Raw genomic sequence first — 15,085 nt, 5'->3', positions numbered from 1 at the left:
GATTTTTGCAGTGAGACCATTTAGACCGCCCTTGAGGCTTATGTTTGCACTCAGAGGCAGTAGCAAAGCTCGGGTACCGAATAGGACAAATCCCTGGCCTGCCTTCTTTCTCCCTGAAGGCCTGTGCGGGCTTCGGCCCAGGCCCGGTCACCCCTCAGCGCTGAGGCGTAGGGGCTGGGGCGCTCTGGCCAGGGAGAGACTCTAGGAAACTGCTACACCGAGACTTTTTCCCTCAGGACACCAACGCTCCCCCCTCACACCTCAGACAGTCCCCCTCACTCCGCAGCTCCCAAGACCTCGGCTTAGCTCCAACCCCGCCCAACCCCGCCCAGCCCTGACCCCACCGCCCTCCTCCTCCGCCCCTCAGAGCCTCTCGCGGCCCCCGCGTGCCGCAGCGGCTGACGCGGACGCCCTCCATTGGCTGCGGCGCTGCGCGAGCGGCGGCGTGGCCAATGGGCGGCGGACACGGCGGGGCGCGTGGCGGAGGTGGGGCGGGCGCGCGGGCCTCGGCGGCGGCAGCAGCTGAGAGTGCGGGGCAGCCATGGGGGCGCGCGGCGCGGGCCGGCTGTGGTGGGGTAAGAGCCGTGAGGGGCCGGGGAACGGCCTGAGGGGGCGGCGGGACACGGAGAAGTACGGCGGGATGTGGCTTCTTTCTCCCCAGCTTTGCGGCCTCCGTCGCGGTGGGGGGAGCGGGGCCCGGGGCCGTGCGGGTCACGGGCGGAACGAGGACCCTCCTGAAAGAAGCTTGTAGCCAAGGGGGGATCGGCCTGTTCTCCCAGGCAACGAGCGGCAGGACAAGAGGACACAGTTTTAAGCTGTGCCAGGAGAGGTTTAGATTGGCAATTAGGAAGAAATTCTTCACAGAAGGGCTGATTAGATGTTGGAACGGGCTGCCCAGTGAGGTGGGGGAGTCACCCTCCCTGGAGATGCTTAAGGAAAGACTGGACGTGGCACTCAGTGCCGTGGTCTAATTGACATGGTGGCCTCTGTGCCGAGGGGGTGGGGGTTGCTCGGTGCGTTATCGGTGAGCAGACTGGGAGATACTAAACATCCTAAAGGCCTAAAGATCCCAGCAACAAAAAAATATAAATAAAACGGTTGTTATTTCTCATCCTAATAGATAAAAAACTCGCTTTGATTTGAGTAAGCGGCGGTGTTGTGCCTGCCTGCCTGGCTGCCCTGCCCTGGGGTCTGGTGCTGAAAGGGGCAGCGAGAGAGCGGTGACCGAAGGCAAACGGAGGTGCCTGTGAGGAGCTGGTGTTCCCCTTCCCCTCCCCCTGCTGCCGCATCTTGTGTGCCGGGGGAATCGGTAAACGATTCCCACTCGGGCCCCTCGATGGAAACGCGGAAGGTGCCGGCAGCGCTGCCCAAGGCTGTGTCTCGCCGGGCGCACGTGTACAGGGATTTGTGAGCTCCGGCACGCCGAGCGCTGCTGGAGGAGGAGGTAGTTGAAGGAGGAAGTTCACAGAATAATCACCATCATCCCGTGACAAAAGCTTTTTTTCACGGATCTTCAGAGCTGGAACTCTGATGTTCAATGAAGACGAGTAATAACAGTATAGAGCTGCCTTAGTTGGTTTAATAACGCTCATGTCTGTGTGATTTGCCAGCATTAGAAAACAACATTTGAAATCAGATTATCTGTTTCTTTTTGCCTTAATAACAAGGACAGACTTGAATTTTTCTGGCTTAGATGCTTGTAGGAAAATGATCTTTTTGTTTGCTGAAGATGAATCAAACCTTGAACTGGTGGCATAACTTTCCTTTCTATAGTGAAACATTCATGAGTCATAGTTTAAAAAAAATACAGCAATACGTGACTAGGTGCATTTCACCATGTGCTTTCTTTTGTGAGTTCTCTTTAGCAACTGTTTTCGCATAAGCTAGAACTTCTCTGTTTGAAGGGACAGTAACGGCTGAGCGATTCAGTCTTCTGAATGTATTGTGTCAGGGATTACCTAAAAGGTGATACCAAAATACACTGATTTCAATTTAATGATCTCATTCCATCTAGAGAAGGTTTTTGCTCTCGAGAGTGACTGTAACATTCAGGGAGCTTGTTTTCTTACTCTGTCCCAGCAGCAGCTGCTACTGTAGGTCACCGTATCACGCTGTGACAGCCACTGATCGCCTTGGAAGTCAGTTGATCAGTGCTGATGAAGTGCTGTTTGTGTATGGGCATACTGAAGGAACAGAGCCAATCTACATGTAAATCTAGTGCTGGAAACCAATAATGATCACCCCAAAAGAAAAGGGTTGGGTCCTTGTGCTAGAAGAAACCATAAGGAAAGGATAGTGGTGCAGTGGGTTGTAGTGTGGCAATTCAGTCCTGATCTCTGCTTGAGTAACCTGGAAGATGTTTTTGTCAGCTTCTCTCAGCTGCAGAATAGAGGTGATGGAACTGGCTCTTCTTGAGTGGGACTAATAAACTGTGGGTGATGCTGTGCAGTCTGTGTACCATGTGCTGTAGAGTTTCTGCATCACTGAGCAGTGTCTTCCTCTCACATTCAGTCTTAAGAGATAATATGTAGCTTCCCATACAAGTTATTAACCAGTTGCAGCAAAGCTGGTTTTTGTCTGGTTCTAACTTGGGTGTCTGGGCTCTTACTCCCCCCAGTCTTTAGTGGACTAAGAGAAGTCTTTTGCTGGGTGGATTTTGTTGCAGAGAAGCTTGTCATTCTTCATCAAATCATCTCTCAATCTCTCTGACTTGGTAGAAGGAAGGATTACAAGGTTTTATGTACAAGGTCTCAAGCAATAATAAGTTCCAAAAATGATCAGAAGTACAAAGTCATAAGAGAAAGCAATTTCCATGTATCTTTTCATGTTATATTTTAGTATTCTCAGAGTGCTTGAGTTGTTAACCAGAGAGATTCACCTGTCATACAACAGAGAGAAATCCATGTAGACTAAGGTCCTCATGAGCAAGAATGAAGGAACTCATTACGCTACCAGTCCATCAAGTGCTGGTCCTAAAATCAGTGTAACTGTGCCAAGCCCAGCTAGGACAGTCCTGCATTATGTGATCCTGTAAAAAAAGTGCTTGATTGCCTGCTGTGCAAGAGGTGTGAACAATTGGCTTAGGAATTTTTATGTGGGAAACCCTGCGGAAGTTCTGGTGGTCTGGTACCAGTAGGAGGTAGGGTAGGAGCTCTGACGAAAGGTGCTCTGGAGAGCCATAGCAGGAGTGGCCTAACGCCAGCTAGATTTAGGCACAGAGCTTATATTACATGGTCCTGTGGAATCATGTTTGAAGTGAGGAGGGAAGGCATATATCTTGGCTTAACTTCCTTTTTTATGGGGTCAGACTGGAATCCCTTCCCACCCCTGCTGATTTGCAGGTCGTGGAGAGATGATTTAGCCATGGCAACAGGAGAATCATAAATGTTGAACAGGAATGCTGATTGCTTTGCTTTTTGTTGTAGGCACCGTGAGCTGCACTTTGTTCCTGGCAGTTAATGGTTTGTATTCGGCCAGTGATGATGTGATAGAGCTCACACCAACTAACTTCAACAAGGAGGTCATTCAGAGTGAGAGCCTGTGGCTAGTGGAGTTCTACGCCCCATGGTAAGAATTACAGCTGTGTACTTGCTTGCTCTTACACAGAGGAGCAGCATAGGAATTTTCTGCTGATCAGCCCAAGGTTTCTTTCACTTGTTGGCAGCACAGTTGCTGGTTTGATGGCTTTATGACTAGCAAAATAGCTGTACTTGGGATTCTTGTTTTAAATATCCTCATGAGGGAAGAAGGCAGGAATTTGTTTCAAGTTGGCAAACAGGGTCTGATAACAAAATCTTATACACTTTACTACTTCAGTTTTTCTGATGAAATTAGTATAAAAAATGACTGATTACAGTGCAATAGCTAAGTGAAAAGGCCCCTCACTTGCATGGTTCTGAATGTAATTCTAATGTGAAAGTACAAATCTGAATTCACACTTAGAATTTACACTTTCCATTGAAAACTACTGGCTTTGTGCATCTTAATTTAGCATCTCTCTTAGTCTCCTGTCCTGCTCATGTCCAGAGCATGGAGTCTCTTCCATTTAAATTCTGGTGATATATATTCCATCTTCGTACAAATCCTCTGTGATATTGCCATCCTAAAGCTCCACATTCTGGAGAAAGTGGCCTTTCATTGCAACAGCCTGACTGTGTCTGGATGGAGAGGTTTAGGGGAAGGCTTGCTGTGCCTCTTCTAGTGTTGCAGTTTATGGGCAATGAGAAGCTTTATTGAACAGTAGCAATGAAGTGTAGAACAGGAAATTGGCAGTTCCTCTCCTTGCAGACTTGTGATGATGTGATTATATGCTGTTGGTTTTCTCCCTCAGACACCTCCAGGAATTGTGCCACAAACTCTTGCTAGTTAAGAAGTTACCTCTAGAATAATTTTTTTAGGCCTTATCACAGGTTCATTTTAGCTTGCCTCAAGCAGACTATTGTGCAAATCTGTATTTTCATGCTCACGTTTGCCTCTGTTTTTGGAAAGACAGGTAGCTATTGAGATATTTGCATATACGTGTGTGCATGCACTTATATAGTGTGGAGGTTTTTGAAGCCTAAGTGATGATGTGATGTTGTGACATAGCCTCTTCTCCTCTTTATGAGTAAATCTTCATTGTCCCACAGTTTGCAGTGAGTGACTGTGAAATGGTTGTCAGATCTCAATGACAATTACTGTTTTTTGTTTGTTTGTTTTTTTCTAAAAGGTGTGGTCATTGTCAAAGACTAACCCCTGAGTGGAAGAAAGCAGCAACAGCTTTAAAAGTAAGTTTAGCCTTTCAAATGTGCTTATGGCAGTGGATTTAAGAGAGTTTGGCTGTTTGCCATCTGGCTTGGGAACATGGAGGTGGGGTTTGGTCCTTAAAACCGTTATCACTCTAACCATACTTGTCCAGCCAGAGAATTAGTCATTCAGGCACTTAAAAAGTCAGGATTTTTGTTTGGTTGGTTTGGGGTTTTTCCTTTATAAAAGAAGACATTAAATTGTGGAGGAAGCAAGTCAGTTGTGTCTGTGTGAATTCCCATTACTGTTTTCCAGAACTGAAAACAGCTTTGTAAGCTGTTGGGAATGAGTATTTCTCTAATTACAAAAAACTTGGTGATGTAGTGATTTGCTGAATTCTTGTCTTTGTTATATATATATATTCCCCTTCTAAAAAAAAACCACAAAGAGACAAATCTCCTAACAAAAAGAACCCAACTAAATAAAAACCAAAACAATTTAAAATTTAGTTACTCAGGCTGAATTAAAAAATGGACATATATTACATGTTCTGTAATTTAATGCTTTTGGGGGGAAGTACTTCTCCTCTGGTGACTGTTCTCTTACAGTCCTATTAACTGTCCCTCCCTCTTCACCTCCTCCCCCTCTTCTGTGCCCCCAGCAGAGTGTGAAATGTGTTAAATCACTTTAGAAGTCTTCTCTTAGGTGTTGTTTCTTGTTTTGTTTCTGCAGGGTGTAGTGAAAGTGGGTGCAGTAGATGCAGATAAACATCAGTCCTTGGGTGGACAGTATGGAGTCAGAGGGTTTCCAACTATCAAGATATTTGGAGCCAACAAACATAAAGCAGAGGACTATCAGGGTAAATGTGATGCTGTAATACATGTTACATGTTAAAAACTTCCCTGAATATAGCAATTATGGTAGCTGTTAATGATGTCTTGTGTGGCATTTCCTCCTTGTCTAGTGCTTATAGTAACTCAGAGACAGATGGGTGGGACTGGTTTAACCAAACTGTGTATGTCTTAGCATGGACTAACAGTCCCACCTGCAGTTCGTAGTTTTTGGAGGTTGATAGACAGTTCCAAAGAATTATTCCTTTCTTCCTATTTATTTGGAGCTTGCCACAGTCACCCCTCATCAGATAAGCTGGGTTGCTAAAAAGTGTAGTGAAGTCAGTCCTGCTTCTTGTGCTGAAGTCAGATGTCCCACCACTAGGACTGTATCAGTCATAGCCCAGTCCTGCTTTTCCTGAAAAATCATTAGGGTGAGGGAGTACTGTTTGTAACTAAGTTAGAAGCTGACCTTAAACTGGCCTTTTGGTGGTTTAATCACTTACTTTGCTGCATTGCAGGTGGCAGGACAAGTGATGCAATTGTTGAAGCTGCTCTAAGTGCTCTTCGGTCCCTGGTGAAAGAACGTCTTAGTGGCAGAAGTGGAGGATACAGCTCTGGGAAACAGGTATTTCAGGGAATGTGTGTTTGTTTTTCAACTGGAGACTGTCCTGTACAGGAGGTCAGAGCAGCAGATTGCTCAGGGCTGTGTCCCATCAAGTTGTGAGTATCTCCTGGATCTGACACTCCATGCAGACTGCAGTCTCTGGGCAACCTGTTCCAGTGTTTGATCACCCTCACAGTAGAAATCTTTCTCTTGTATTTAAGTTAATAGAATCATAGAATGTTATTTCTTCTATTTCAACTTATGCCCTTTTGTCTCTTGCTTTTGCAGAGAAGAGTCTGTCGTTTTCTTTACTTTCCTTCACCCTCTCATCACATACCCTTAATCAGCTTTGGCTGAACTTGCTCCAGTGTGTGCATTCCTCTTCTACTGAGGAGCCCAGAACTGGACCCAGCACTCCACGTGTTTCACACTGTGCTGAGCAAAGGGAAAGATTGTCTCCTCAGACCTACTGGCAACTCTCTGCCTAGTGCAGCTCGGAGGCTCTTGGCCACCTTTACCATAGGAGTGCAGTTCTGGCTTGTATTCATCTTGTCCACCAGGACCTTAAGGTTTCTCTTGCTGCTCTTCAGCTAGTCAGTCCCCAACATGTACTGGTGTATGGGGCTGTTATTCCCCAGGTGCCTCTCCTTTTGAACTTTGAGGTCCCTGTTAGCCCCATTATCTAAGTGGTTCAGGTATCATTTGCCTAGTCCTAGTCTAAACTGGATGGATAGGTTTTTTTAGTATGGTAGTGTTTTTCTGAAATTGGCTTGCTGGATTTCCTCCCTGAAGGTAAATTGAAAAGCTTCTGGCTCCTATTGCTGTCTCTAAATCATGGTGCAAGTACACTGTGGCATCCTCAGGTTGGCCAGGTAGAAGACCTGGGTGGAATGTACCCTGTAGTGTATATTGCACTCCCACATGTTTGTTTTGCCTGGAAACCGGGACACAGTTCCAGATGGAGGTAGTGGTTGGAGAGCACTTTGTTCTTGGACAGATCAGAGCATGAAGAACTGGGAAAGTGCTCCCACATCTTCTCAGTAGTCAGTTTGACCTGATTTCTCTTTTTCTTTTTTTTTCAAGAGGTTCACTTGCTGTTTCTTGAAAGTGCTGTGGGAGTAGGCTGTTTGTATTGACACTTTTAAAATGGGAAAGTTGTATGACCTAACACTGCCCGTTGTTTATCTTACTCAAATAAAGACCATTTGGTACAACACGACACACAGGAGGTGGCTTATGTGGGAAACCAGCTTTGGTTACCTCTTACAGGAGGGTCTGTTTGTTTCTTACAGAGCCGGGAGAGTGGAGGTGGAGACAAGAGGGATGTGATTGAGCTGACTGATGACACCTTCGATAAGAACGTCATCAATAGTGACGATGTGTGGATGGTGGAGTTTTATGCCCCGTGGTGTGGGCACTGCAAAAAGTAAATGAGGCTTTTCTTTGACAATTCAGTCCCCATTAGTGCTTGGTTTTGTTTGATACCCTTAGTCCCCCTAAAAGAGACCTTCCATCTCTGGTACACCAGAAGTGGGGTTTTCTGTAAGGTGTTTTAATAAAAATGTGTGGGCTTTTGCTCAGGGCCCCTTGGTGCTGCTTTGGCAGTAAAATTCTCAGTTATCAGTAGAAGTAAGATCCAGGAGTTATACTACGCTTTTATTTCCTTAATGCAGGACCTTAGTCTCCTTTGGAATAACTCTCTTGTCATCCTCTGCAGAGACTTTATTTCCTTGAGTGGAATGCACTATGTAATGTTGAAGCGTGGTATACTTTTGCTAACTCTCAAAGAGCTTAGAGCACTTGTACTGTGTTTTTCAGCCTGGAGCCAGAATGGGCAGCTGCTGCCACTGAGGTGAAGGAACAAACAAAAGGAAAAGTAAAGCTGGCTGCAGTAGATGCAACAGTCAATCAGATGCTGGCAGGGCGATATGGGGTGAGTGTGCTCTGCAGTGGTTACAATTTTCTTTCCCTCTCTATTAAGTCAGATTTCTTTTCAATGCTTACTGAACTGTTCCTTAATCTGGTACTACTTAAAAGTTTTGTGCTAAAAATAAGTGGTGCATACAATTTTTTTCCACAAATAATTAATTTCTGAATGTCAGTAACAATAAAAATAAATGGGGAGAGAGAAAAAGAATAAATTTCGATGTTGCTGATGAAAAAGGTCATCTATTTCCATAAGATCTTGTATGCCTTTATCATCTAAAGTGAGAGGTCTCTCTTTTCAGACTGTTTGTATGCTGGCTGGGCATCTCCAGAACCCACACATGTACCCATACACCTTGGAACCAGTTAGCAGGGATCACTCCGACAATATTGGCTGCACAGATCAGATGTGTGGCTCGCCCAAAATAAACTGATACTCTTTAATTTTTAGTACAGTCCACAGAGCTTACAGTGTGCTGCTTAGTTTCCCTGTAAGTGCACATGGCTGACAAAGAGGAACATTGAGTGAGTTTTACTGGAAGTGTAGCAGAGGGAGTTTAACGTCCACTTGTTGCCATGTAGTCACAGTGCTGTCCCCGCACAGACAAATTGGGACACCAATGTCTAATAAATATGAAGAGTAAAGATAGTCCTCATGATACTTAAACCTGTTGATCTTGGTGCATCTAAATTGAGATTAAACCATTGCTGGTTCATCAGCCAAACACTGAAGCAGTGTTTCAATGTGTGTTAACCTTGTTTTGAACTGTTGCACAGGTAGAAAGCTACAAAAGTCAAGCTACAAAGTTAAGTCAAGAACATGCTGTGAGACTTGATACATGTAAATCTTAAATCTCTTCCCTTGCTCTTAATCTAGAACACATTGGACAAGCAGATAATTTCTACCGTATTCAATTCCACCATCAATTTGTGTTTATTTGAGCTGATGGCTTAAACTTGTCTTGCAGATTCGTGGATTTCCCACCATTAAAATCTTCCAAAAAGGTGAAGATCCTGTTGATTATGATGGTGGGAGAACTAGATCTGATATCATTGCTCGTGCTCTGGATCTGTTTTCTGATAACGCACCACCACCTGAGCTCCTGGAGGTACCTCTACATTATTTTCTCAAATTGCTTTTCCATCATATTCTTGGCAACAATTTTAAGAGGACTATAGTAACTGTAAATAAAACTGCCTAAGTGTGGTGCTTGTGCACTGTTTTGCCCCAGAAAGTAAAGGGTGACAAGTCTTAAATAACAGAAAGCTAAATGTTTGTTTCTACTATGAATTTGTTGCTGACTGGAAGATGATCAGAACTGATGCAGCGAAGGCACGGACAGGATGGTGCCAGGGTGTGTGAGTCCGCTCTTCAGTGAGTGAAGAGGCTGGGCTCTGTGCCCCATCTGTTTCTCACAAAAAGAGGGCAGGGCTTTGTCATTTGTAAGCTGTCCATTGGGAGGTGCATGGTAAGCAATTTTGCTTGCCCAAGAAACCCCATCCCCTGTATGGCAACTTCTGGTTTCCACTTTCTGTTGGTACGTTTGAAATGGTGATTAGTTGTCTCCAAAATGAGGTGCACACAAGACAATCCATTGGGATGCAGGAAGGAAAAAACCTAAAACATTTGTAGGATTAATAAAGATATTTTCAAATGGTGCTTAGTTCATATTTCTCATCCTTCTAAAATGTCTATTATACTTTAAATGTTAATATACTAGTGCATATTTATTTATGCATATATGTATATAATTGATTTACAGATACTAGGGCTGCATGTTTAAAATTTTTTTTACTGGTGGGGTGCACAATCAAAGGTTGGAGACCACTGGTGCAGGTCACTGGATCGATTCCTTTTGAGGCAGATCCCACAAACCCAGTATTGCTGTTACTGTTAATTGAACAATCTCACATGCAGCAAAAGCTGCTCACTGCTGGCTCTCCTTGTGCCAGCAGGCAATGCACAGTCCTGGGGGTGCTCTTCCCAGCCCGGGGCAAGGACAGTGATTTTGAGCAACAAGTAACATCTTACTGTGCTTTCTGTAAGCCTTATTTGGTACCACTTACTCTACTGTTGCTGCAAGTCTCTACAGAAGATTTTGTGAATTGTAAATTTACTTTGTAAATTACTGTTGTGCTGCGGGACCATTGAAGTAGGGGAGACTCATCAGCTTTTGTGTCAAGTTGTTTCAATGCTTATTACCTTGTAGGATGGAGTTATTATAAGGCTGTTGGAGGGAAATGCAGTCACAACTGAATAACCAAGTCTCATTGACTTTCTGCTGCTTTCTTCTAGATAATTAGTGAGGATGTTCTGAAGACTACCTGTGATGCTCATCAGCTGTGCATAATTTCTGTCTTGCCTCATATTCTTGACACAGGTACACATACAAGCAAGCAGACTTTGAATGGATTTGTCACTTAGAGCATGTAGTTGTGGTTTTTAACTCGTCCAATTCTTTCTAACAGGAGCCTCAGGGAGAAATTCTTACCTGGATGTCATGTTAAAAATGGCTGAAAAATACAAAAAGAAAATGTGGGGGTAAGTGTCATTGTAGATTGGTTATCTTGGAAAAGATGTGAGCATTTCTGGAGGTAATGGGATAAAATTTGTATAATAGCAGTTTAACTACAGATCAGAGTTATTCCTTGTTCAGGATAGCATACTGTGGTATTTCACTAATTACCAGGGAGGGAATGCTGTGACTTTAGAATAACCTGCTATTTTTTTTTCTTTTCATCCACCTCCAATTCTGCATTTACAAGATATTGAACCATTAATGAGATTAAGCAACTTTTACTCTTGTCCTGAATACTAAAATATTTTTGGGCAGTTTCTTTTAGTCTTTTGCTGGTGGGAGAGTCTGCCAGTATGAATGTTGAATTCTCAGGGGAAAAAAAAAGGTAAATTACAGTTTATTAACAAGTTTCATGCTGTCAAAGAAGCAGGCCATCAGGCTTTGCCACCTCCTCTCAAGTGCAGGTGAGGATCTCTGGAACTTAATTGGAAAGTGAGTGCTGTTCTGTCACACAGACTGCTGTGAAAAGGGCAGAATGGCATGAAAGCCTGGGGGAACAGGCTGAGATTGGCTGATTCCAGAGGTTACTCAGGGGACTTGCTAAGCATTACAGGAACTGAGACCTGACCAGTGAGAAACAAATACTGAGTGTCCTTGGGTAAAAGTTCTTTATAGTGATATTTAGGCAGGACTTTGTCATGTTTGGATCTGTGACTTGAGTAATTTTAAACCTTGCTTAATACAGGCAAAAGTGTAGCAATTTGTTCACTTTAGTAACATAGTTCTTTCTCTGCAATGGCTGTTCTGATCCAGCTTTCAGTGGCTGTGAGGATGGGACTGGCCTAGAGGTGCTGCTGAGGAGGGGCTTTCTTCTGGTGCAAGGTTCAAGATCGGGACCCTGCTATTCCCTGCTGATATCAGTAACAGTTGCCAGTGTCAAAGGCAGTTCAGAGCCCCGCTTGAACTCTGCAGGGTTGCAGAATTTATGTGACTTGAAAATTATTGTAGTGCCTATCTTCATTGTTAATATTCTGTTTTGTCTTTTCCTCAAGGTGGCTGTGGACAGAAGCAGGTGCTCAGTCAGATCTTGAGAGCTCTCTGGGGATTGGAGGCTTTGGGTATCCAGCAATGGCTGCTGTTAATGCTCGCAAGATGAAATTTGCCCTTCTGAAAGGATCATTCAGTGAGCAAGGGATTAATGAGTTTCTCAGGTATGAACTCTTTAAGTGACTTGAATCTTTCTGTAACTGGGGCTGTGACTCTTTAGGCCAAAATCAGACTCTTGAGGATCAGACAAAACTTGCACAGTTAAGAGAATTATGATTAGAATTCACTGGAGTAAGGAATGATTTCAGTGAGGATTGCAATAAAGCAGTCACTACCTTTTTGTGGTGTGCAAAATTAAGTTGGCCGTTTAGACTTAAATGGTAGTTTTGGCACAACTTTTGACAGAAGTGGGCTTTGATGTTGAAAAATTCTTCTCTGTAACTCAGGAAATAACTTGGTAATCAATTCTATTTAATTCAAATGATGCATTCTGATTAGTCATAAGTAATTGGGAAGTTCCCAGTTTGGGTATCTAAATGGGTGCTGTTGAGGTTCTGTATGTTACTGCTCATATTCCTTGTTCAGACTAATCCTGTCTTCCCCCTCCTACCTCCCATTCTCCTGCCACCTGATAAACTGATTTGGGTTGCTGAAGCAATCCATCCAAAAATTCAGTAGCTCAGTGTTTGGCACAAGTTCCCTGAAACTGCCTCTTGTATAGCTTGGGCAAGAACCAGTGCTGAGAAGAATGGAATGGGGAAGGGAAATGGTGAGGACGACAGAAGCTGACAGCAGCACTGATACAGAGCAGCTAAACTTAAACTTTTACTTTGGTGTGGTCAAAGTGAGGTGGGAACTCTGCTTCCAGGTAAAGCACTGGCTGCCATAACGTATGCAAGAGCCTTTGAGAGCTTACATTAGCAGTGTTATTTCCATGTCTTTGCTTGGAGAATGGCATAGGACAGACAGAATTGCAAAAGTAAATGCAACAGCCTCTCCACACCTTGTCGTAAGAAGCACATTAACTGAATGCTGTTCCTGCTGGATTAATGGAATCAATGCTATATTCTCTTACCTGTTGATCAGACAGGTAAGATCTTACCAAGTGATCAGACTTTCTTCTTAATGCCAAAAAACAAACATTCTTAGGGCATCAAGTAAAATTCAGGATTCAGATGCAAGAAGAGAAAAATACCAGACAGTTTGTACTAATTAATGGACATTAGAGAAGCATCTGCCTTTCTCAGACATGGCAAATTCTCTTAGTCTATAAAATCCATCTTTGTGAAGCCTCTCCTGGGGAGGGTTGATGGGCTTCCAGAACACAACAGCCAATTTAACAGCTTATATTGTTGGGTAATTGGTTTGGTATTGTCTTTCCACGCTTCAGCTCAGCTGTGCTGCCTAGAGAAAGTATAATCACAGTTGGTGTGGCTGGCTGTTAACTCAGCTGCTGTAGGCAGTTTCTGTAATCTAATAGGTAGTCTCAGCAGTGTTGACTACAAGTAAGGAAACTGGCACTGTGAAGAGCACAAAAATTGTGGAATCCACCTAGGGAGGAATGCTAATTCAGTCTTATTTGCCTCTGAAAGAAAGCAAAGGGATTAGCTCCTCAGGGTTTTAATGCTGGGCTTTTTGAGCAAGCCTAACTAGGAAGGGCAGGAAGGAGTGTCTCAGAGGCTGGTTACCTTGTATCCATTGGAACCCATGGAGGCTTAGTCTTCACTAAAAAAGATCTGTGGTAATTTTGAGTAACAGTTGCAGGTGACTTCCACAAATAGAATTGTAGACTCTCCTTGGAGTTGCCTCAAGTGATAAACAACATACTGTTAAACGTCTGTACTTATCCATGATTGTTACACTGCTGAAATATGAAATAGTGTAGGTCACAGATGTCTTTGGATCCAATTGTAAATTTTCAATGCTGCTTTAAGGGCTGTGTCATTTTCTACTTCTCAATTTGAAAAGTTTTTGCTTCCAAAAGACAGTTCAGATTTGCTTGAAGAGATGAAATCTTAAAGTTGACTTCCTTTTATCTGAAGCAGGCACTGTTCCAGGTGGAGGAAGGCTGGAGAAGTTTCTGAACTTTAACTTTTACATGTTTTTTCTCAGGGAACTCTCTGTTGGTCGTGGCTCTACAGCACCAGTGGGTGGTGGAGCTTTCCCCAAAATTCATTCAGTTGAACCTTGGGATGGCAAAGATGGTGAGGTAAGAGATGCTCCATTTCTAAAAGTGCTGATGAACTGCTGGGTTCAGAAGTGACAGAATAGAGTAACTAAGAACTGTCAATGTGAAAATTCTTGTTCTTACAAGATTGTGGCAAGTTTTGTTGATGGTTTTGCATTATCTAAATCCTGACAGCAGACCAAATCCCAAATTGATTGTCTGACATTGTGGACCAGATGCTCCTGCCTAGCTGATAGGATGTGATCTGAAGGTTGAATCCCTTGAGGCAGAAGTGTATTAGCAGTGCTGAGTAAGGGAGGTGGTAGTGCATGCATTCAAGACCCCAGTGTTGTGGAAACTTTGGTTCTGTGGTATGCTGACCTTGACATCAAGGTCTTACTGTCAGAAAGTTTGTCGGGTAAACTGTGTAATAAATAACACAGTGACTCAGTGGACATTCTTAAGGTTCAACATTGCTGTAAAAAACAAAGTTACTGCAGTCCTTTGATCTACTTCAGACAAATAAAAGCACGGAATATGGTAGTAGTTTTGTTACAGAGCTTACTTGTATTGCCTTCATCTGGAGTATTTTTATTAGTAGAAAACAAACCTCAGTCCAAACTCTGATCACTTGTCCTGTGCTTAATGCACTTTTAGTTTTATGAACGAAAGAGATGACGGGAGGGAGCTTCACTCTCAGGATGAAGTAAGAATATTTCTAAGTCAGGGATCTCCTGGCATTAAGTACTTCTAAATACATGCTCAAAACCTTCCCTTTTTCACAGCTTCCAGTTGAAGATGACATTGATCTCAGTGATGTGGATCTGGATGACTGGGATAAAGATGAGCTGTGAGATCTTCAGGAAACTTTTTTTCTTGGGAGAGTTTGCGCAGCAGTTTGCAGCCTGGATCACAATCAGACAGATATTCCAGTGGCCTTTATGTGGGGAATAGCACATGACAAACTGTGCTGTTTGATGCACTGCAGCAGTGGACTGTACGCATCTCAAGAAAACATTGCAGAAATTCTATGAATTGTCATAACCAGTAAACTTGATTGTATTCTGTGTTACAAATATTTTGAGGACAACATGGATATTTCTTTGGAACATCTTGGGTTTTATTTTGTGGGTAGTGTGCTGTTTGAGTGTTACTGGAGGCTGTTAGTGTAACCAATGTTAAATGTAATTTTTTTTTTTTCATGGAGGTGGAACCTGGTCAGCTTCTGTTTCAATTAAAGAATAAAATATTTTTTGACACACAG

General features: G+C 43.4%; 1 protein-coding gene across 1 annotated transcript; it reads left to right on the top strand.

Moving 5' to 3' along the window:
* Positions 1 to 473: 473 nt before the first annotated feature.
* On the top strand, positions 474 to 15,084 carry PDIA6 (protein disulfide isomerase family A member 6). Its single transcript, XM_064650519.1, has 13 exons — positions 474 to 575; positions 3,426 to 3,567; positions 4,709 to 4,766; positions 5,458 to 5,584; positions 6,077 to 6,183; positions 7,455 to 7,588; positions 7,981 to 8,095; positions 9,057 to 9,197; positions 10,385 to 10,469; positions 10,558 to 10,630; positions 11,660 to 11,818; positions 13,767 to 13,863; positions 14,607 to 15,084. Exons 1-13 carry the CDS (start codon positions 542 to 544, stop codon positions 14,673 to 14,675), a joined length of 1,341 nt encoding a protein of 446 aa, XP_064506589.1. The 5' UTR covers positions 474 to 541; the 3' UTR covers positions 14,676 to 15,084.
* The last annotated feature ends 1 nt before the right edge of the window (position 15,085 follows it).

The sequence above is a fragment of the Pseudopipra pipra genome, chromosome 3 (assembly GCF_036250125.1).
Source record: "Pseudopipra pipra isolate bDixPip1 chromosome 3, bDixPip1.hap1, whole genome shotgun sequence".
In the NCBI taxonomy this organism is placed as follows: Eukaryota; Metazoa; Chordata; class Aves; order Passeriformes; family Pipridae; genus Pseudopipra; species Pseudopipra pipra.
The sequence above is the reverse complement of the archived record's forward strand: the minus strand, read 5'-3'. Positions and strand labels throughout refer to the sequence as shown.

Bases quoted from the DNA above. Each gene is read 5' to 3' on its own strand.
- PDIA6 (XM_064650519.1), top strand. From the start codon at position 542: ATGGGGGCGCGCGGCGCGGGCCGGCTGTGGTGGG. The intron at 4,767-5,457 runs GTAAGTTTAGCC...TTGTTTCTGCAG, and splicing joins AAGCAGCAACAGCTTTAAAA to GGTGTAGTGAAAGTGGGTGC. The intron at 10,470-10,557 runs GTACACATACAA...TCTTTCTAACAG, and splicing joins GCCTCATATTCTTGACACAG to GAGCCTCAGGGAGAAATTCT.